The 23,814-nt window shown below is 45.4% G+C and overlaps 1 protein-coding gene across 1 annotated transcript in view; it reads left to right on the top strand.

Annotated features, from left to right (window-relative positions):
• The first annotated feature begins 832 nt into the window (after positions 1 to 832).
• SCG2 (secretogranin II) overlaps positions 833 to 23,814 on the top strand; it is a 33,440-nt gene continuing 10,458 nt past the window's right edge. The window contains exon 1 of the mRNA XM_063408069.1: positions 833 to 940. Within this exon, the coding sequence (XP_063264139.1) occupies positions 872 to 940 (69 nt within the window). The 5' untranslated portion in view covers positions 833 to 871. The remainder of the gene's footprint in view (positions 941 to 23,814) is intronic.

Genomic DNA, 23,814 nt, shown 5'->3' with positions numbered 1-23,814 from the left:
TAATTTTCCAGCTGGGAAGAAGCAGAAGAGCTCACCTCTAACAGGCTGGGCTTTTCTGGAGGACAGGAAACTTAAAGGCAGGCGGTGAAGAAAGGAATTTCAAAAGGGATGATTTCTGGCTATCTGGCTTCTTCTGTGGGTGCTGGAACACAGCTGGGCACAGCTGCAGCCTGGTGCCTGTGGAGGGGAGGGCACACATGGACAGCTGGTCTCTGACAGTGTGGTGGCCAGGTTAGTCCTATTTGGGACAGAAGAAGGAATTGAGGGGCTGGCAACAAAACACAAGGGTTTGCTGTTGGTTGGCTTGTCCTGCCACGCATTAACAGGCAGAGAAGGCTGTGTGTCATGTGCAAAGAGGGTTGTCATAATAGCCATGTTGGAGCATCCAGTTCTCTCCTGAAGGGGAAAAATCTGGGGCCCTAAATATTTGCAGATTACTCTGATAAAAGGAAAAACTAACAGAAAAGCAAATGTATTCTTAGAGAGAGAACCTCCATTTTCCTTCTATTCCTCAATGAAAATACAAAATCTGTTTATAAATCTAGTGATGGATGTGGAGGGGTTTCTGCCATTCCTTCCAGGAATGACTGTATAGCTGCTGAGGGCTGTGTATGAGGCCAAGCAGTAACAGCGTGGCACAAGGCAATAGGAGTGAAAATGCTTACTGCTCCCCTTCTGCTCCAAGGTGATCCTGGCCAGGAGCAGCAGGGAGGTCCTCCAGGTCTCTGGCATGCAGCCTCCCCTTGGCACAGGTCGGGGAAGCAGGAAATCTCTGAGTCAGGGATGGCAGCCAAGAGCATTAGAGAGGTCCCCAGCAGCAGCTGGCGGGAGCAGAGGCAGACTGCCCTGCTTCCAGCATCCCTGCAGGGGCATGGCAGAGAGGGGAGACAAGCCACGGAAGGAGATTGCAAGGGGGAAGACTGAGAAGAAATGCCTTCAGGTGCAGTCTCCACACCTTTTGGAGGGGAATACTTTCGATGGTGTTATCCACAGCTTTCACTCATTCTGCTCATTTCTACATCGCTGCTGCCCCCATTCCATTTATCACCTTTTATTTGTAAGCCTTCCCTGTTTTCTCCAGCCTGATTTTCCTTCCTTTCCTTTTCTTCATATCTAGTCTTACATAAACTCTCATTCACCTCCTGTCTCTTCCTTTCTCTACTCATTGTGAACTGACTTTCCACAGAGGGAAGGCAAGGCTCTGTCTCTGCAGGGACAGCAGAGCAGTGGAGCCCGGGAGCTGTGCTCTGCTCAGCCCTCAGCTCCTGCTGATGGCATTTCCACAACCTTCCTCTCTCGTCTCCTTTCTGTGTGTGCTTCTGCCAAGAATGCCAAGTCTGTTGGAAGGCCTTGTTTGAGCAATGACCACATTTCTGGTGCTGTATTTCCTGTTTCTCCTCCCTGTAACTGCAGAGCTCGGTCTAGCTCAGGTGAATTTTGCAGTTTGTGGTGCTTGGTGTAGGGTGTTTCTGCTACTAGATCAGATGGCAGCTTGGTGCTTTTCCAAACTGGAATGTTATATAGGGTCCAAATATGACATTAAGAGCCGTATGGAAAACTGTTAAGACTTCATTGCTAATCAATTCTAGAAACATGAGCAAGAAGAGTATTTTCACTCACATTTTCGCTCACATTTGTTTGTTGTCCAGAGTTAACTCAGATACCCAGAGGGAATTTTTGCTGTGAACTTTCCATCTCTGCTGCAGATCTGTTTGAGAAAACTGATTTGGAATGCAGGTAAACAGAGACTCCACAGAAAAGCAAGCAGTTAAACTGAGCCAAGGCTAAGAATGCTAACAGAGCCAAAAGGTCAGACAGGAAACCCATTCCACACCAAAATGACAGAAAGATGGTGTTGATTTTGTTGATTATTTTAAACAGAAAAGTGTATGGGCAGAGGTGAGTGTCATGGCAACCCTTGGCCTGTGTGTAATAGTTTTTTCTGCACCTTTTTTGTTCCATATGTTTGGTCTATCATTTCAGTCATTCTTGCCTTTCACTGTGGCTGCAGCCTGAGCAGACATGGGGAAAAGGAGCTCAGGTGGGAGCACAGCCCTACTCCGGCTGCATTTTCCAGGTGTAGCACAAATCCCCTGTGTGGGGACAGCCCCACATTGCCCCATGCACTTTCCAAACCTCCACTTTGCTCCCTAATTGACTGACTGTGATGAAGAGATGGAGCTAACAGCAGTATTTCTGCTTCCAACGTGCTGGGGAGGTCGGGATTCGGGAGCTGTAAGTGATGCTGCCCTCCAGGCAGCCGGGATGGGAGCTAAATATATCCCCTGCCCCTGCCACTGCCACTCCCAGCTGAGGAGTGAGAGCTGCTGCCGGGCTCAGAGGAGCCTGGGGCTTGGCTGCCTAAAGCTGTCTAAAGAGAAAATACATATCACAGATGTTAGCAATTAATCCCATGTAAGAGCTAAATCTCAAGTTACCCCTCTCCATCACTTTGCAGGTTTTCTGGGTAAAATGCCCCGGTCCATCTAACAGGACTTGCAGTCTCAAGTAAAAAAATCTGAGTTTTAACTACATAGACATAGCCCCTTTCTAGGTTACTTCTTCTGCCTTTATGGCTCTCAGTTCTTGTTGGTTTCACAAATTCACGGCTGTGCTCATGTATGATTTTTCCGTGTCTTCACATTTCACCTAACCTTAGCAAGGCACAGGGGACAGAGGGTCTGGAGTTTGGTAACACCTGACTTGCTGATGCTTCTCTTCCTGTTTGGGCACCTTTATTAGGTGTTACTGGGCAGCATCATTTGGACATTTCAAGGACTGATGAACAGCTGCTTTGGATTGTGACAGCATCTCATGGATGCCCTCCCACGGGCAGGGCGTGAGCCGAGGGCTGCTGAGCAGGGAGGTTCCTGTGGGCTGCACTAGCAGGGCTTACCAGAAGGCCCAAGGCTGGGAGGTTTGTTTTCATTTGTCAGTCCGTATCTGATGAAGCAGTGTGCTGGCAGAAGTATGTTTATGGTCTTGGTACTCAACAGAAAAGTTTCCCCTGCAAAGGTGCTGTGGGTGCCTCTGCAGGGTGCAGCTCCTCAGGCAGCAGCAGAGATGACCCCTGACCAAACCCCTGTGTTTAGGAGGAAGTTCAGGCTGTTATGTTGATACCTTTTTTTATCTTTTTAATGAAACCTCCTTCCTGCCATTTCAGAGGAGAGGAGGCTTTGACGTCATGTGCTGATGAGTCACTGCTGTTAACAGGCCAGCAAGCAGGGATTGAGAGTGCTGTCTGGAGCAGCTGCTCTGTTAATCATTCACAAAAAGCCCAGAGAAAGCTCAAGGGGAAGGCTTGTGAATAATTAAATTTCTGTTTTCATTATGAAGACGCAGTTGATTTACCTGGATCTGCTAGAATCCAGGTATTGGGAAGTGAGGGAAGAGGACAATGATCTCACTGATTTGTTGATACCACTGTAAATAGCTTTTAGATAGTCATTGGTGTCAGTCAAGCATAGGCATGACTTAACAATTTCATGTAAAGCTTATGTAATATAGTTCTGACCATCATCTATATTTCACTTGCCACAACCACTTCAACCATATTTATGTTTTCTAGAAGAGAGTTCTTGGGGAAGCAAATGCCCTTGATAGTGCAAGACATGGATTTTACTGGAAGGCTGTAAATATCTCATAGCCTAAAGCTGTGTAGTCTCAAAGAAAGCAGAGCTGCCCAGGTTTGTTCACTGATAGTTCTTCTGTTCATGAACATTTTCTGGGGGTGACTGGATCATTTAGAGCTGCTGCTAAATCGGTATCATGACAAGAGATGTTGCACTCAATGTGATGAGCTTTAAACTTCAGCTGCCAACATGCCATGATCAAAGAATTCATTAGGTTCTCTTTCAGGTGAGTAGGACTTTATTTCAGACAAGGTCAAAACCGGATAAGTTCCTAAATAGTGAATTATTCACTGCTGAACTCTTCCTCTCTAGTTTTAAATGCCTTGGACAAAGGCTGCTGCCTTTTACCCAGAGGTAGAATAAGATGGGCAGTTTTACTCCCAGAACAATCCCATCCCTTAAGTGGTCAGATGAAACTGCCTTAGAACAGAAGGATGATGCTTGGTCTTGGCAAAATATTAGGTTTAGCTTTGCCTACACAGCAGTAGTGCTGGGACCACGGGGAGCGTAGGATTGCTTGCAAACATTGACTTTAATTACCTGTACAATGTGACAAGGAAGTTGTTGCTCTGCCTGTCAGACAACTAACAAGAAAGAAAGCCCACACAACAAAACCATTTGAGTCTGATGAACCTTTCTGTCTTTGGGTGTTGTGTTCATGGACCTGTGAAAGCCCACGGATATGTAGGCAGAGCCTAATTAACTACAGTTGTTGAAAGAGAAACTTTGAAATGATTTGTTGAAAACTGACTGGTTTTCATCTTTCAGCACTGTGGCCAATTTACTGTGGGTTTGCTTTCTTGAACTGATTCATTCAAAGTGTAACTGATCGTATCAGCTCCTCCATACCCACTTTAGCCCCAAACCCTACAGCTCCCTATCATCAGCTTCCTAAATGTGCTTATTCAATGGGCTGAGTTATTCTTGATAGATTAAAAAACCCTGGCAGATGAAACCAGATAACATCACTGTGGAAGAGAGTTCTCCTGGAACTGCAATAGCTGAAGATTTGCCATTTCTGTGGTGAGATGATTTCCAGAGCCCACTTCTCAGTCTGCAGACACAGTGGCCAGGCTGGACCCTTTCAGATGAGCTGGCCTCGCTCCTTGAGCAGGGCCAGGCCTCCTGGTGGGGTGGGAGAATGGGTGGCTATTTAGATATTTAGGGATAACAGCAAAGGCCCAGCAGAGATGATACATGAAATCTTATGGAGGGGAGCAGGAGGGTTCATTGGAATGTGAAATCTGGGATGGGATGCTAGCAACAGGCTGTCTGTCCTGAGTGGGGAAACCAGAGCCAGAAGGATGAGGAGAGCAGTCACAGTTATGAGGGCTGTGGCTTCCCAGATCATTGCCGTGCTGTAGTGAGTGGGTTGTCAAACCCATGGAAGGTGTGATCAGAAGGAAATGAAGTTTGCATTGATTTTGGCAGTGGTAGAGCTCAATTTGCAGAAGTTAACAGCGAGAGGTTCTGTACATACCCTGTCACAAGCAAGCAGAGATCATGAACCAAGTGACTCTGTTCCCCACAGAATCACAGCCAAGGATGGATGATTTGAAACTCTGGTCCTGTGGCACATCCCTTCTGGAACTTTTCGTGTTTGCCTTCTGAGCCTTTGAGATTCCTATGTTCAAATTCCTATTAATTTCAGGGCCTGGAGAGGCTTACATATTGAAAGAAGTGATTCTAATAAAGAAATGACATTATAAGTATACCTGGCTTTACTAAGAACTCTTGATATTGTGAGACTTGGATTCTTCAGCATCATGAGCCACTGAGCCTGGGATGTGGGACTGAGCCCAGTTGGGATATCAGAGCTTAGGGTGGTTATTTATACAGCAGGGGAAAAGGTGTCAGCAAAGCAAATTGTGTTGCTTGCAGGTGGAGCATACATTGTATGACATGTAATAATAATAATGAAGGTCTCAGAGCAGAGATGCCAGCAAAATTGAGTAATATTGAAAATAGGGAAAAACAAACAGGGACTTATGAAGTGTGGGAATAAAACAAAATCAAAAGGAGGACACCAGTTAAAATCTAAATCGAATACTGCTTCTGAGAATCAACATTTTTCATCTCAAATGTTAGTTCTACAGAAGATGCTTTTTTAAAAATGCTCATTAAAAAGGGTCTTCCTATTGTTCCCTGGGAAATCAGATATATTGTGTAGTCAAATATCATATTAAAAATAGAGAAAGATTTCTGGAAATATGTTGATGCAATAAAGCAATAAATTCTGAAGATACTGTTAAAAGCCACCCAGAGAAAATGGCCATGTGAGGTGCCCTACAGCACTGAGAAGCTGCCAGCAACAAGAAATCCTCTGGGACACCAAAGCCTGGGTCTGCACATAACCCTGAGCACCTGGGAGCCTCTGAGCTCCCTCCCCTGGAGTCTTTGCCCTGTGGATGAGGACAGCTGATGGCCTTTGCTCTGACATTTCTATTACTGGAAGTATTCTCTGTGGGAACGGCTGGAAGGTTTAAAAACAAGTTTGAAATTTTTCCCTATTCTCCAGACACTTTTTTTCTCATAACTGCAAAGCAAGTATAGGCTTTTTTGGTTTGGGTTGTTTTTTTTTTTTTAATGACTGATTCAGCCAGCCATTTAATCTTTTGCTCTCTGTACTCAGCAAAATGTGAGTTTGTCTGAAAAAATAATAATTGGAGAAAGATAAACACAAAGGACCAAACAAACTGGGATTAAAGGATGGGTTCAGAATCTTTCTCCAGCCCAGTTAACAGTACCCAGAAATTGTCCAGTAGGTTTTCTCATAAATCGTGGTCTTGAGCCAGTGTCCAAGCCTGGACATTGGAGGGTTCCCTCCCTCAGGCACTCTCATCTGAGCACAGGCCTGGCTGCTGCCTGCCCTGGTGCTCATCAGTGATCACCATGTTGTGTAGGAAAAGGCACAACTGTTTGCTGGTCAAATCATCAGATTTGTTCACTCATTTCTGCCCTCTCAGTTTGTGCTTGGGAGAGCTCATGAGGCTCCTTGGAGCTGCCAGCCCCCAGGGCTGCAGTCAATGCCTTACACAGCAAGGCATTAGGGAGTTCTTGTAATGCCAGAGCTGGCTGCCTTAGGTGTGTCACCATTAATTATTGACAGAGCACTCAGAGATGGGGTTCTGATAGTTCTGTTCTTTGTTTCTTTTATAAGAAAAAGAATAGCTTCAAAAGTTAAATTTTAGAAGTTTAAAACTTTACAGAGGAGCCTTTTTTCCCATGCCTGAGGGGATGCGTTTCTTTTCTTCTAAGGTCAGAAATAAGTTCCTCTTTTATCTTCCATCCTTGATCAGGCACTGTGGGATTTCCAGAGGGCTCTGTTCCCTGTGTAAGCCAGCACATGGGATGACTCCAGTGCATCAGCTACGAGCTGTTCTCGCAGGTACTGAAGGCAGAGGAGAAGTTCCACTCTGGTGCAGTCATTAACTGCTCCCTGCTCCTCAGGAGACACGAGCAGACCCCTCAGGATCATCCTGCCTTCAGTCCGTGCTCATGAACAGGGAAATTCCTGTGGCACCCCTGCTCTAGCAGCCTGATCTTGCCCATCACATCCTTCCGACTTTGCGGCAGGATTCCGAGTGTCCCTGTGAAGCTGCTCTGAATTTTGAGAGCGTGGCACCTTGTCTCCTCAGAGAGACAAAGACGTGCCCTTCTTTAGATCCAGCCTGCTGGAAAACAAGGTCAACCTGATTGTTTTGGAACAGATGGCTTCCTTCCATGTAGTGGCATTTCCCTGGCTAAATGGAGCCTGACTAGACATGAATATCAAATGTAGCTATATGTGGATCTATAAGTATAGCAATGAATTGTAGGGTTACGAAAATTTAAAGCTGCTGAAGAAATTATTATTTTTCTCAGAAAATCAGTCAGCCCTTATTATAAATACCTCATTTACTTTATCTTCAATAGTCATCCTTTAAAGTTAAGATGACAGGTGACAGGTTAGCCCAGTTCCCCCCTGGGGAAGGTTTTCAGTGAAAGAAGGCTGGGAGCAACTGCACAAGAAGAGTTTGATATATTCTGAGCCATCTGCCCCAGCAGAGCAAGGGTTTGTTGAGTTCTGTGGAAATGTGAGCTAAACCAGGTCTGATCTGGATACTCAAACAGGAGATTGATGGGGAAAGTGTGGGTTATGAGGCTAGAAAAAGTACAAGTGAATTAATGGCACACAGAAAGACCACCTTGCTGTTTCCATGCTGCTGTCAGTTTTGCTTACTTTTTTCAAAATATAGGGGATGATTGTGCCCTGGATTCTTGTCTGACTGTATTACAGCGTGTCTGGAGGGGGTGGGGGGAGTACATGTCTTATTCATGCACTTGAGTATTACTTGAGATTTCCTGTTTTTCACTGTGTCTATATGCATTTCATGGCCCTACAGAAGTAATTTAGATAATAATAATTGTTTCTAATACTATTGTGCCGGAGGAGGCCTTCAGAGGCTGAGTCCAGCTCTATTTTCATATTGCTAAAGAAGCAGGCAGCCCCAGCAGTGAAGGTCCCTGCTGCAGAGTGTTTTATTCCTGAATGAGAGTGGCCTCGGTGGCGTGGGGAGCTCTGCCTTTCCAAGAGGGGCAGTGAGATCTCTCCAGCTTTATTTCATTAGCTCCTCTCAGAAAAAGCAGCAGAAATCTAATGTAATCACTTTGGTGCTCAGAGGCCCTGGCTCAGCTAGGACACTCTGGCTCAGGGAGGGGAAATGCTGCTTCATGAGTCACTTCCACTCTCCTCACTGAGTCACTGTCCATCCCTGCTGCTAGAGCCACCTGAAAGAGTCTGACTGCATTCCTGGGCTCTTGGAGTCTGCCTAACTTCAGTGAACTGGAGGGAGTTCACTCAAAGACATGGGAGCTTGTTGTCCCCTCCAAAACACCATGAACTATAGAGATTTAGCAAGTGTGTTTGAAAGCCTGGCTTTAAAATGTACAGGTTTCCTTTGGCTGGTGGGTGATCGCTGGAAAAGGACTGAAACACAGCCACGAGGACTTCAAAGGAGTTCACATCTGAGCTGGAGCTGAATTTCTGTCAGAGCTTGGGCAGGTTTCCAGAGCAGAAACAAACTGGGATGTACATTTTAAATATCATCAGCCTTGCAAGTCAAGCCCCAAGTTCAAGTGCACAGTGGAGGAAGCACCTTGACTGAGTGCCCAGTCATATTTATGTGAGTCTGAGCTCCTGTGTCTGAGCAGGAGGGGAAGAACCAGCAGGAGCACCTCCACCCTGCCTCTTTGGGACACCCTCAGCTTTCCTGCTCCTGGGTTTCCTTCTGGCTCTTTGAGCTTTCTTTTCATCAGCTGGTTCTGCTTCCAGAACTGCTGTCAGCTCCCCACACATTGGTCTTTCCTCTCAGGTTTCCCAGTGCCTGTGGTGGCTGCATCCCAAAAGTCCCCCTGGTCCAACTGCAAGTCCAGAAGGTGATGAGCTCTTAGGTGTGAGCCTCTCCTCACATAATCCATCCTTACATGGGAAGAGGTGAAGGTATTTTAGAAGCAAACCCAGTTTGTTACAATATAGAATTCATTCTCAATAGAGAATTTACTGAAACAAATATTTGTGTGTGTTTAAAGGACTTTTGTCTTTCTTCACTCAAAGGTTTTTTGTTCCTCATCAATATTGAAATCATCCTGTTTTAAGAAATTTAGATGAAAACTAACTTAACACATGACACCCCAGCATTCTTATAAAAAATGCTCACTTGTTTAATGTCTTTACAAAATGTAGGGAATAAATAAACCAGCATCAGCATTGAGACTGAAATAGAGCTAGATGCATCATTTATTTCTCAATGAAGTTAGGCTACCCAGCTCCCCAAATCCGTAGATTTTCATTCTTTTCTTGTGATTTGGCTGCCTAAGGCACTAATTATGTAGCGAAGTAATAAAACACAACATTCCTTCACACAGACCTTGTCTTTAGTTTCAGTATTGCCAAAGGAAACCTCCCAGCCTGCTTGGAGCAACCTTGCAGAAGGCAAGGTCATTATTCAGAGACCTGTTTTACATAGACATCTTTTCTGCTCCCAAGCAAAAGCGTTCCTGGTCACGAGAGTCCTTGACCCTCTCCAGATACTTTCATTTATGAACCCAGCTGTTAGTGCAGAACAGCTCTGGGGTTTTTCACTTTGCTGAGATCAGTGATCAGTGTGACCAAAGTGACCAGAGGAGGGTCAGAGCACCTGCAGAGCTGCTGGCTGCCTTCCCAGCCCTGAGCTGCTGGGGCTTGTGTCTGACTCCTGCACAGATCCAGGGTGCTTGGGCTGAGACCTTCCTTGCCCCAGTAAGTTGATACACCCCTGCAACAAACACAGAGCAGAATATTACTGTTAGCAGGTCTTACTGTATTATATAAGGCGACAAGGAAATTAGCAGGAAATAAAGCAAAACCTGGCTCCATTAAATCTGATTAGTTGTTTTTGTAGTGAATGCTGGCAGAACAGAGATTTTGTGTTGTTTCGCAGAGGTTGGCTGATAGTAAGTGATTGACGCTGAGCAAGGAGTGCTTGATTTACATGTGCTGTACCCATAACAATCTTGATGTTCCTTTATGAATTTAAATGTTCCCCAAGTCTGTGCAGAAGTGAGAAAATTAACTTTCAAAGGCTGGAATTGTATTTCCGATGTCCCTGTTTTTTTGGCCTTGCTCATTATAGGATGCATCCTTCCTTCTGATTATGGTGTTTATAAGCTATATATTGCCAGATAAACACAAATAAATGAGACTGATTTATGAGTTACCAGACCTCAGTAATTCTTGATGATTGATGTGGTCTTGGTGTGGTGTGGGTTGCACCTCAGTGCAGCTGCCTGAAGCTGTCTGTACCCTCCTTGTAGCTCTCTTTTCCCTCTGGGACTGAGAAGAGACCATTCCTGAAGCCTGAACCTGGCTTCTGAATTTCTGCAGTCTTTCAAGTTTGCTTTTATTTGTTACATTTGATAGGTCTCATGAAGTGACTTATTAGTGGGATATTGAATATTGCTGAATACTAGGGTTTCTTTGTTCTTAGTTCTACAGCCACATTTTAGTTAGACCTCTTTTCCATCATTTAACTCATATTAAAATACAATGTATGTTTTGGAACAGAAAATTAACTGCTATAAATCAATCTGAAAACTAATAGCTACCAGAAGCTAAATTTAAGTCTGTGAGCAGCCCAGGGATTTGCTGTTTGGGCAGGCAAGTTTTCAGCCATAAAGAGATGGATAAGATGCATCTCTGGATAAGATGCAGGGAGGTTGCATCATTGCAAGGCTCTGGCTGGCAAAACATGCCATAAGAGCAGAACACTGTTGCTTAGCGACTCGTGAAGGATGATTAACCCTTTCCTACAACTCCCAATATTCCTATGGAACCCTCCTGAGCCATCATTCTGGACAATAATTGAATATGAAGAAACTACTCTAATATCTTTAGCTATTAGATGTATTGATGTATTAATCATTAATGTTTAATGAAGGACTGTCTTAATCTTACCATTAGTTACTGAACGAGATCACTAAATCAAAAGCCATTCGTCCTTGGTATGATGTGTAATTATTGCAAAGGAAGGCTCATATAATTACAGTAAAGGTGGAGTAAGAAGTGATTAAAACTATTTTGGGACTGATGGTGGTCAATGCCACTGCTGCTATTTCCTCATATGAACTCAGGAACTTATAAAATTTCAGCTGAATTTAAAGGCTGAGCCCGTGCATTGACATTACTCTTGCATGAGCAGAGCTCGGTACCAACAGCAGTTAGGGAAGTTCCTCACCTCTCATCCCTTTCAAGTGCAACAGAGACATTATAAAGGCCATGTCAATCTGAAAACAGTCATTTTAATTAAAAATATAATTAATCTTTGATGTTGATGGGCTGGAAAAATGTTGTTCTTTTGTTTGAATGGTGCCTGAAATTCAGCATGAGCTGATAACAGGAATGTGTGGGTGCAGTGGGCGGGTTGGCTTTTATCTGGTGCTGCCTTTTGCAGGTACTACAGAGCAGAAATTCTCCATACAGTGCCACCAATGTGTTACAGCATCTGGGTTGATTTTTTTTCAAAATGTGATCACTTTGGATGGTGTTCACCTTATGCAGGTTGAGCTCTCTCAGTGTGAAGTGTGGAGTCAGTTCAGCTGTGGACAGCCAGAGCAAGATGAGCAATCCTCCCCTCCCTCAAGCAGCCCCTCGGGTGGGCTGGGCTGCCCGGGTTTGCCCTCTTTTGGAGGAGCCTGGAAGAACCATTGACTCCAGCTCACAGGGAGTGCTGGGTGAGTATCCCATCCCTCAGGCTGGAGGGCTGTCCTGAGGAGTGTCATCCTCACCAGGATGGCTCCCAGTGTTCAGCGTGCTGCTGGACAGCAGTGACAGAGCAGCGTGGTGTTCCATTGCAGCACTGGAAAAATCCCCCCATGGGAACAGAAGTTAAAGCACAGATAGAGGATTGTAAATTGCGATGGTCACTCTCTGTGATTGTAGTTGGTAATAAAGGCAAGAATTCCCCTGGAGCAAGAAACACTCTTGGTTTCACCTCTCCCCCTTGAGGAGCTCCAGCAGCAATAATTTTCTGTAACTACTGACCCTCAGTTCTGGTTACTTGGGAGAAGATGGGGGCTGAGAGCTGCTGCCATGGGTCTGTGTGCACTCCCAGCACCTGTGTGACTCTGCTTCATCAACAGGGAAACCCACCTGAGCTGGAAACATTTTGTACCTGGTAGTGTTGAGTTTGTGTTCTCTCCTGTTTGCAGATGGGTAACTCTGTGACCTTAGCAGAGACTTGCAAGGCATTAGAATCAATCCAGGTGACAAGTTGGCACGAAGATAACCTTTGCTGTGACAAACCCAAATGCAGGCCTTGTGTTTCCTAATTTGTCCTTATTCTGTGTGCTGCTATCAGGAAGATGCAGAGACTGCTGGTGATCTTGTTTCCCTAATGCCTTATCCTGATGCATTTCAGACTTTTGGCTCCATAGAGCAGCCCATGTGACAGACAAGCTGACTGTGTGCCATGTGGGGTTTTGCACTGCTGCTTTTTGAGTGAGTCCATGCCACTGAGAGATCCCCAGGGACACTAATGCTGTGACAGAGGCACAAAACAATGCAGATATTTCTGAATTGTCAGGCAGATTATTTACTGTTTTTTGAACACACTTTCTTAACTTGCCAACAGCAAAAGGAAACTCATGTGACTGATATCTGAGCTGTTTTCTTTTGCTGTTGTCAGTAAGAAGATGGAGCTTCCAAGCTGGGATGTTTGGGCGTTTTCCTAGAATGGATGGATTCGACTCGTGTGAAATACGGTTTCTGTTGGCGCCTGCAGAGGCTGCAGCCATTTGTCTTGTGCTGTGCTGGCTGGTGTGTCACACAGTGGGGACAGCATGGGTTATCACCCTGCTCTGTCCCTCCTGGATGATGCCAGCAATGCTGGTTTGGTTCTGAGTAAGCGATCCTGCCAGGGGCTTCCAGCCTGGGGCGCCTCCTGTCAGTGCTGGTGTGCGGAGCAGAGCCGCGGGCAGCGGTGTGCTCGGAGGGGAACACAAACAGCAGTGCTCTCCTGGGCTGGGGAGGGACAGGGCTGGGGCAGCAGAGCCCTGAGCTCTCTGCTGAGCCCCCAGAGGGGCAGTGCTGCTGTCTCTGCTCCTTTCTCCATGCCTGCCCCCTGGCACTGCTCAGTCCCCACAGCGAGTGCCCTCCGCGTGGGCTCTGCCCTGGCTGCACCCTGAGCATCTCTGTGCTCCCACCTCTGCCTCTGGGGCTTCCCAGGGCTCAGACACTGGGATTCCACAGTGTGCTTCTGGGAGGAGCAAACTGAAGTGGGATTTCTGTGGGCAGTGGGGCCACAGGAAAGCAATATGTGTGAATGCCATTGGGGAAATTGGGGTGTTTCTTGTACCTTTTCTAGCTTAGGTTTGGTGTGGTTTGGGGGCACTGTGTGGTTTTGTCTCTGGAGGAGAGCCTGGTCTGTTGAAAGGTAATACAATTTAACACATGGCCAGAGTGTTGAGTCCTGTGTAAATGTATCAGTCTCTCAGGGTGTCCTGCCTTTCCCAGAATGGCTTAAAATAATTTTGTGATACAAAAATCTTCAGGTGTGTTTTGTAAAGCAAAAGGTTTAATAAAGACTAACAAATGGTACAGAAACAAAAGAAAACCGAGCACAGGTGTTAGAGAAGCCTGACACCTTGCTAAAACACCCCTAAAAGCCTTTGAACTCCTTTGTGCACCTTTAGAAATACTTAACGATTTAGGAAGGATAACTTGGCTAGTTGCCAATAGAAGCAGCTACAGATGTTGGAGACATTTCTAAAGCCCAACCAGTGCCCCTGTGCTGGCACTGGACCAACCACAGTGAGAGTATCACAGAAGAGTCCAGGCCATTTTCCTGTTAAGTTCAAAGGTAAACTGATTTTCCTTATCTGGAAACACCAGCTTGGGCGTGGCAGTGCATTGCTACAGAAAGGCTGCAATGTCCTTTGCTATGAAATGTGAATTTGGAGAGGCTGGGGCTGTGTGGAGTCCAGGGTGAGGTGAGGGGGCTGCAGGGGCTGAGATATTTCTGTGGGCTGGGGCAGCCTTGAATTGTCTCTGGGTGCCCCACAGTGTGTGAGCACACCGGGTACCTGGGCTCAGGCTCACAGGGAGGCCACAGCTCTCTGTACAGCACTGTCCTGTGCCACCCTCCCTCCTGTGCTGCACCAGAAAGGAGCACTGTGGCAGAGAGAAAGCACAAACACCCTGGGAGTGAGGGAGGGAGGGGGACAGACACACCTGAGCACAGGCTGGGCCCTGCCCCTGCCTGCCTGTGCCCCTGGTGGGGTGAGCCCAGGTCAGCCCTGCTCCGGCGTCCCCAGGGCTGTGTTAGTTCCAGGATGGATTTGCTGTCAGCAAATACACGTGTACCTGCCCACAGGGATCCAGTGCTCCACTGCCCATAAATTCTTTCGTTTAGGGGGAAAATCTGGATGTGTGGTTATTCACCATTTCCAGGGGTGCTTCAGCTATGTGAATTGTAAATATGAAAATGGCATGTGAAATTCTAATCACCAGAATGGGGAAATAAAAGGCAACTAATCTAGAAATTATTGATTTTCTTTTTCCAGTTGTTCGTGGTTAAAATTTAGCCACCCCTGGCTGTGCTTGAACACGCCCGTGAACACAAAACATGAGACAGGCAATAAGAAGTGGCTGATTTCATTTTAACATCCTTTAATTAGTGCAGAAAATAGCCTGTCGCCCATATCTGAAGTGGAAGGGCTGCACACTGAAGCATTCCCATGATGAAATAATGTGTGATTCCAGGTGAGGCTCTTTCTTTCAGCACTGTCAACAGTGAGCCCTGGGGAGTTTGTTCTTTCCAGCTGGATGATAGCAAGTGACAGATTTCTTAGTATTTGTTACAGTGTTGATGCCTTTCACTGCATGGCACATCAGGAGAAAAAGATTCACTGCTCTGAATAGCTGAACCTGGCCTTTTTGTTCTCACCACTGGATTTTCATGGTATAGCTTAAAATGTAAAGCCTGTGATGTGAGATTATTAAAAGTTCTTTAGCTAGGCTGTAAACAACTATATTTTAGTTTGTATTAAATTGATTGTGCTTCAGAGCTGGAGTCGACTCTAGTGCCACAATGCTGGAGAACACAGAAATTTTTGCAGGTAACTTCATTATGTCACATTTCCCTTTTCTCGTGGTTTATTTTGAGCAGTTTTCTATCCTGTGAGTTGTTTGCCTTCATACCCCCCTCAAAACCTGCTGAAAATTCTATGCCTTTTTTTTTACAGTAAAGGGGACTCTCAGTCTTGAATGCTTCATGTTCAAGCTGTGATGGTGAGGGGGAGCTGTCTGTTCTGCAGGGAGAAACTGGGAACAGGGAGGCCAAGGGAGCTGAGGAGTCCCTGCAGTGAAGAGCTGGCTCTGCAGCCAGCCTGGCACACACACAGCCAGCAGAAGGGGCACCACAGCCTGGAGCCCCATCACAGCCTTACCCTGGATCCACCACTGTGCCTGGAAAACTTCACCAGCTGCTTTAATTTCAGTGACTGGGAAAACACATTGTCACAGTTCCTGCTGTGAAGGAGGAACCTGCTTTCTCCCTCAGCCCTTCCTCTTGCAGGCTGCCCATTGTTAGTGGAAACAGAGCAAAAGCAACACTTCCAGTGAGCTGGAGATAACTGGGGAAGGACTGTGGGTATTTGAGACTAACCCTACCCTCAGGGACACTGTGCAGGCAGAAAGGCACTCACCACCTCCTTCCAGCCCCTTGCCTGGGGTGTGCTGAGTGTTGATGCACAACAACTCTGATTTGCCTTCAAGCATTAGAGAGCAACTGCTAATTGTCCTAGCAAGTGTTTCAAGGTTTTCTAGCTCAATAAACTTGTATGGTATCACACTGGTATCACACTGCAATGGCTGAAGAAAGTGTTTTGCAACCATTACTGGAACTGAAAGCTGGGAAACTTTTTGTGGATACTGAAGCCAGCTCCATTAAAATGGCTTCCCTCTCTGTCTCCAAGAAGATCCTGGTAAGAGAGGTAATGGTTGGATGTTTTGATTCTGTCTAAAACTAATTTCCATTGTGTCAAGAGGGAAAAAGTGCTACAGAATCACATGATTTCACGAAATTACGTATGTAACAAAAGCTGTATTGTGAGAAGGAGGCTCTATTTCAGATAAAAGATATAATTGTTATTGAAAAAGATCAGAAGACACCCATGAAATATGTGACTGAATGTGTATTTGATAGTAGACAAAAATTATCATCAAACCCCAAAGTGTCCCAGTTACAAACATTCAATTAGACATTAATTTCTTGTGAAATTTACCCAATTCTGTCTGGTAAACATCAGAGACATTGGAAATGCTTTTTCCCCCTGACCCATGTGAAAAATTTGATCTTCCTGGTGCATTTGCAGCAGCCTGTAACAGCCAAGTGTGTGTCTTCAGATGTCACACAGAGTTTGATGCCCTGAGACCCTGGGCACAGGTACCTTGGAGCATTGACAGTACCTAGTAATAAGGCAGTGTCATGTCAGATACAACTGGATGAGTTGTTTGTAGCAAACAACTGATTTAATTTCTTTCCCTTGGTGCCTGAATGATCTGCTGTGAGGTTTTGCCTGCCAGAGGTCTGCGTGTGTGAAATGACAAAGTTTTATGCAAATGGTTCCGTGCTCTGGATTGCCTATCAGCTATTCAGAGACATTATTTCTCATTATTTGCTGCTTCAGCTGAATGCCAGTCCTTGCCAGTCACGGGGCACTGAGGCTGAGCCCTGAATGAACAGCTCCCAAACTCACGTGGAGCCTCCAGGATGATCTCCCAGGAGCAGCACTTGCATGCTCCTCATGCAAAGGGATTTGCTGTAAATTCCTCGTGTCCCTGTGCTGTGTTTATTGCCAGCAAGGCGTGGGAGCACTGCCTGCTGTGTGGGGCAATCCCGTGCCTCTGCAGGGAACTTTGTGAGCAGGTTTTGGCAGCATTTTCTTGGTTATAAACATGTGGCACCCCAGTGCTGGGAGACAGGGGATGATCTGGTTTGGTTTGGCCACAGGACTCAGCACTGTCCCTGCTCCTGCTTGCACAGCCCAGGCTTTTTCTCTGCTCCTTTGCTGTGTTCCTTATACAGTTTTTCAGCAAGAGGTGGTACATGAGAGAGCTACATCATTTGTGACAGTTGTAGCTCTAAATAGGAAATGATTAATATTTCATGGTTATTTTTCTGTAGGACATGATGCTTGGGAGAAGGCATCAGACTGCCTTGCTGGAGAGAATGAGCCTGCTTTGCTCAGCTTCAAATGAAAATGCAGTCAGGCACTGCATGCTAATATTCCTACTCTGGATGAAAGCTCTCTGTCTGCCTGACTAATGCTGGACTGCCAATACGTCAGTGCAAAACTGTGCACTGCAGTTGTGGAAACTTCTCTTTCCCTCATCAGTCTTGCAAGTTATCTGGCACTCTGCCTTCTGCACCTTCAGTCTAGGTTTTAAATAGCACAGGAGGTCATGAATGTCAGCCGACTGCATCAACTGCAAAATCTTTGATTCTGATCTTTCCTTTTTTATTTACTGATTTTTTTTCCTTCTTGAGTCATAAGCAAACCACTTCAAAATATTTCAGGGTTGCACCAGAGAATAGCAAACAATTGGTCAAGGAAACATTCTTTTCTCTGTGATGTGACTTTCTGTGAAGGTGGTTGTTCAAAATGCCTCTAGATAACAAATATTGGCAAATATCTTACAGAACTTTTGTTCATGTAACATTAATGGAACAGTCACAGAGTTACTGTTATTCAGCAGCGAGGTCACCAAGGCTTTGACTGCCCTGGGCTGCTACAAGAAAGTCTACAGGAAGATTATGGAAAGCTTGATAAGAAAAGTGCAATGGAAACTGCTTTTTTTTTGTGCTCTGCCACTTGTTCTGTAGGAGTTACACTCTCCTGTAGTAGGGTGCTGTTAAATGCTGCAAACCAGGATGAAAGAAACAGAGGAACAGATTCCTAGTTACATATAAAGGTTTTTTAACCTGAACTCAGACCAGAAGAAAATGCTGTCTGTTTCCCCAGACTGGTATAATGAGATTTAATCCTTGCACAAACAGCTGTACTGTAATAGAAACTATTCACAGCAGATTCTGCTGGTCCCAGCCAGGGTTTCATTGGGTTAGACACAGCAGAGAGTGCTCAGAAATGTGATGAAAGAGAGGCAAGATTGCAGAAAAATGTGTTAGAATGTGTCAGCATTGAAGTGGCCTGTGAAAGGTTAATTTAACCATCCTCCACTTCTGTCCCCTGCCAGTGCTACACTTGCTCTTAATCACAGGCATGTCTGCCTTCTCTGTCTGTGCAGAAGAGTGGATATACCTGCTGTCACCAAGCAAAATAAGCACTCCTGGTTCTTTCTAGGATGCTGTTTTGCAGCTGAAGTTGTTTCTATATCACAGCTGTTCCAGATTATTTTAAAGTATCTTGGTAGCCTCTAAATGAAGCAGAAAGAAATGTAAAGGAATGGCAACTAAAAGAATGTTTAGGCATGGCAACTACTTTGCAGGACCTCTATACTCACAGGCAATTGAAAGTAAGTTTTGGAGAGGAATGATTTACAGCACCCAAAGTACACAGAGACCTCATTAAAGCACAGGGTCATCTCAGAACTTTTGTCTGTGCTATGTAAGGATTTAGGGACTTAGAAAACTATAATAGCCTGAATTGCTTTGCTTTGCATTGCTTTTCTGCCTAAAAAACCTGATCAAACCACCTCTTTGGGGTGTGTATAATTTTCTGCACACGTGGTTATAATACTATGGTATTTGGTGATCCATCTTTTTTAAGCTAATGCAGCTGATATGTCAGGCAAAACTTGCTCAGCATTATTAATATTCGTGTTGCTTTATGAACTTAAGACTTACTTCAGCACAATGCAAAGAATGAATCCAACAGCTACTCTGTAGGTCAGAGTATTCTTAAGTTAATAGACAATATAGCTATGGGAAGATACCACATTTATCAGTGGATTATAGGCAGATTTGTAGCTGTTGCTTTTGATGATCTACAGAGTAATCAAATTGGCAGGCTTGTTTTATAATCTGTCTGTCTGAAAATTTTTTGCTTACTTGCTTTTTTTTTTTTTTTTTTTTTTTTTTAATCTCCTCTCTTGAAGTGTCATTGTTTTGTAAAAGGACTGGTTGGACTTGGTTATAATAATTACGAAAAGAGGTTTGGTTGGGTTTGGTTAGGTCTGATGCCACTGGCACAGAGAAGCCCCTGCAGTTGTGTTTGGTTTCCAAGTTAATGCTGTCTGGGTGTTGCTGTCGATAGAGGTCTCTGAGCCCTGGCTGTCTCTGCAGCTGTGAGAAGTAATAACATAAACTTGATATTAAGGTTTTTGTCAATACTAATTAAAAATCATGGTTAAGGGCTCTCATTCAGCAAACACTGACTGCTGCTCAAAGCACTTAGATATGTTTTTAATTTTGTGCATATTCCAAATATATTTGGTCTCATTACAACTGAAGAATATATTTGAAATCCTATGGGTTTACTCCCTTTTAAAAGCAAATAAATGGAATACATATATGTGCTTGGTAATAAAAATCAGGAAACATAACTGGAGTTTTTATATGGATTTACTTCTGGGAGCAGGTTCTGTATTTCTGCTTCCCTGCAGGTTAGTTGTGTTGGGATTTACTCCGTTATGCTTCTCCCTTCAAATAATTTCTCCTAAGATTTCCTCTTACATTGTAAGCCTCATTTTATACATTTAATATCACTGTTCATCAGCCTAATTACCCTTTGATCCCACCTCCTTGGCACAGACCCTCAAAGAGAGGCTCAGTATTCCTGCCTCAGCTCCTGCACCATCTGGTCTTTCTGGTTTGGAGCCTGTGCCGGTGGTTTCCAGAGGAGAGCTGGTCTCTGTGCTCTGCTGGCTCAGGCTCTGCAGCTGCATCCCTGGCAGCTGGCTGCTTTCTTCACTTACCAACTCCTGCTGTGTCTCCTCACCTTACAGTTCTTCCTTCCCATTTCTTCCCGTTCCCTACAAAATACCTCCATTCTTCAAAAAACACACTAAAATGGGATTGATGTCCTTCCCAGGAGCTCAGGGGGCTCTGCTTCTGCACAGGACCAAGTCTGTACCTGCCAGGCACTGCCAGGTCCTTGCAGAAGAGAGGAGGAGGAGTGAGAAAGGGACTTTGATGCATCAGGGTGAGAACCAGGCAGCAGGGGCTTCACAAAGTTTCTACACCGTGGTGAGAGGGGCACTGAGGCACAGCCTGACACCAAGGGGACACACAGCTGCCACAACAGGCACCAGCCTGGGGGACACCAAGGAGAATCCACCTCAACAAGGAGATGGGTCATGGCTCCCTGATCAAAAGCAAGCATCAGCAACCCAGAATGGCTCGGTTTGGGTTTTTTTGTCTGCTTTTCATATAATAGCATCATGAAATGGTTATGTTCAATTGAGAACCTCATCAATATTATATCTGCAACAGATGGTGAAACCCTCCTGGCATGGACAGGTAATCCATTTAGTTCCTCAGACAAGAGCTCCAGTACCAGGCAGAGCATCTGGACTTGTGGTCCCTCTCTGAGGTACCCTGGTGGAAACCCAGAGCCAGCCAAAGAGCTCCCTGTGACCCACAGGAGCACCTGGGAGCCACGCTGGGGTGGTGCTGACAGCAATCCACAGCTTTGTGACCTGGTTTTAAACAGCTGCAGTGAATTGCTTTTGCCTTGAATTTCAGACCATTGATTGTGGGAGAGCAGAACAATTCTGTGAGATGCAGCATCATGCTGGATGCAGTAGGAACAGATGAGAGGATACCTGGCGTTTTTTTGGAAGATGGCCCCTGAGTCCTTGGGGATGCAGGTTGCATCTGTGAGCAGCTCCTGGGCTGTGCTGCTCGGGTTTTGCAGCCCTGCTGCTGGCAGGATGGACCTGGGGTGATGCTCTGCAGCACAGTGGCAGCAGCAGAACTGCTTCAGAATAAAGGCACCAGCTAAAGTGTGGTGAAAAATGTTCCTCCCAGGCAGGAGCCTCGAGGCACTCAGCCCATCTCAGGCACTTACCAGTAAGGTATGTAAGACTAAGTATTTACCTTAGTGGAAAATCACAGCATTTTCACCTGATTATATGGATTTTACTTGCCAGTCAAGGCTCTTACAGCTGAGAGAGATGTGAGACTGCTATCTAAAAGAGTTTGGACATCCAAACAAACCTTCTTCCCAGCTTGCAGAAATGTTAGTGGTTGTCCTGTAGATTGGAACCTGTTTGGAGAAACAATGTCACCACTTGTATTTTACCAGAGAAGGGAGCAGCCTGCCTATCAGTTTTTTCCAGCCCCAAGAGATCTTTTCATGACTGAGTGATAAGAAAAAGCAAATTATAGATGTAAACAAAGCTCTTAATATTTGCAGTGGATGGATGCCATGCTGTGCCACGTACCCAGCCATACCCACCCTGTGCCTTCCACCCCATCCCATGTTGGATGGAGCATGGTGGTTTTCCATGTACCCTTGCTCACTGTGGAATTGTGCAGCTCACAGATCACACTGCTTGGTTTCTCTGTCTCCTGCTGTCCACAATCTGCCTGCTGTGTATCTGTGTGATGGCATTAAACCCTCACCACCAGGAGTGGGTGTCAGTAGGTCAGTGGGCTGTGCTGATTTGGTGCTCACCCCTGAGAGCAGCCCGCAGCAGTGAGGGGTAAATGATTAACCTGCATCTGTTCTTTTTGCACTGAGGCTCTGCCTTCATTCCACAGCCACTGAACTAGGGAAGCTGCCACTGAAGCCAGCCAGCTCTCCCTGGGTCTATATCCTGAAGTTCAAAGTCAGGACAGCTGAACCCTAAAATAATGAGATTTCTGCTTTGATGCTGATGTGCAAATGCTAATAGCCATAACCACATGAGAGAACATGAATTTGTGCTTTTTTTTGATGCAATCGCTCATAATTATGTTGACTAAACTTTTAATTTAGTACACATTTTCTAAAAAGGGCATGGCATGAAGTGGTTTTGCCTTGTCCACATGAGCTAACAAATCAAATTGTTTGCACTTTTCTTGCAGAAGGATTCTATAACACTGTCTCAGTGCTGTGCCTCGCACTGAGTCTCTTTTGTCTATTTTTGTCACATTCTTGACCAAATGCTAGATTTGATTTTGACCAGATCTGTATGAATTACTGCAGCAATAGGGTTGGAATTCACACACTTGTGTACTGAGCAAAGGACAACCCTATGGCCACAAAAGGGGCTGTAATGAAACCAGTGAAAGGAATGACCCAGACAAGGACAATGCATGGGAAAATTGTGATAATATTTTATGGCATGGAGCAGAGCGTGGCTTTTTGCTCTCCTAGCTTTAGCACATAAATTCTCACATGCTCCACTGCTAAAGCACCTGTTGACCTAATGGCTGGGGGTGGAAGGACCTTTGCCCACGTGCAGTAATGCCAGTATGCTGGCTCATGCTTTGGGAAAGGTTGGGGTCTCAAAAAAAAAGAGGAAGCAGAGAAGTGTTAATTTGGAGTGGCAGTATTGCTCCTCTGAACCCCTTCCTGTGCTGTCAGACAAGGCAGCAGATAACAAAATGGACATTTTCCTGCCAGAAAAATGGAGATCGAAAATCAATGAGCTGCTTCATGTTTATGAGTGATTAATGTAAAAATTAATGAGGCTTTAATATAATTCAGGAATAGAAATTACTTAGCCCCAAGATCATGAAGTTTCTGCAGAGCAGAATTGCTGAATGATTTAGCAGAGGGCTAAATAATGGACCTAATCTTATGCACAACTGTGAAAGCACTTCTGTCTGTTTATTTAACGTGAAAACTCACATAAATGTGTATATAGATCACTGTTGAGCAAACTTTTTTCTCTCCTGTGTAAAACTTTTGTGTTGTCTCATGAGAAAACATCCCTGAAGGGCAATCCTGGCTGTCCCCAGGTGGCCCGTGCCCCGGGCTGGACACTCACACCAGCTGAGGACCTTGGCATGAGCAGTGACATGCAGTGGAGGCACAGCAAACCGGTTTTGCTGGCTGCTGCTGCTCCTTGTTGCCACAGCTGCTCTGAGAGGTTTCAGTTATGTAATCTCCACTGATTTGGAGTGAACCTGTGCAGATTCTCCATCTGCCAAGACACGGCTGCTTTGTCTCCCCTCCCCACCAGCCAGCAGCTCCCCAAACAAACCCCACCTGGCTACAAGCAGGCTATTTTGATTCAGCTTTAGCAAAGGAGACTTGGCTGGGGTGGAGTAAAGGCTGCCTCTTCCATATCTGAATGATGCTGAAAGTTGCTGGGTGGTGCAGCATCCCGAGCTGTCAGAGCAGGCTGCGAGCAGCAACCCTGAGCACAGCCAGCCCTGCTGAGCCCCTCGAGGTGTCAAGGCAAAGGGGAGTCTGCCCCATGCTAATTAAAGCTCTTTTGTCAACTTCTCCTTGGCAAAGTGCAAAGAAATCCTCTTTTCATGCCCAACGACTAAAAATAAATCTATTTTGGGTTTCAGAAGCAGCCGCATGACTAAATGAGCCCTTCAGTTTCATTCATGTTTGCTGTCTATTAATCTGTTCTCCTCAACCTCAGCAGGGTATGACTCAGGGCTTCACATTGTCTTCCTCCCTGAACTATCTGTGTTTTGACTTTAAATTCTGCTGTCTGACGCAAGGCAGTGCTGAAATCATGACAGTTTGATCCAGCCAG

Source organism: Prinia subflava, chromosome 11 (assembly GCF_021018805.1).
Source record: "Prinia subflava isolate CZ2003 ecotype Zambia chromosome 11, Cam_Psub_1.2, whole genome shotgun sequence".
NCBI classification, from domain to species: domain Eukaryota; kingdom Metazoa; phylum Chordata; class Aves; order Passeriformes; family Cisticolidae; genus Prinia; species Prinia subflava.
Note: the sequence above shows the minus strand (reverse complement) of the source record. Positions and strands in the feature narration are given on the sequence as shown.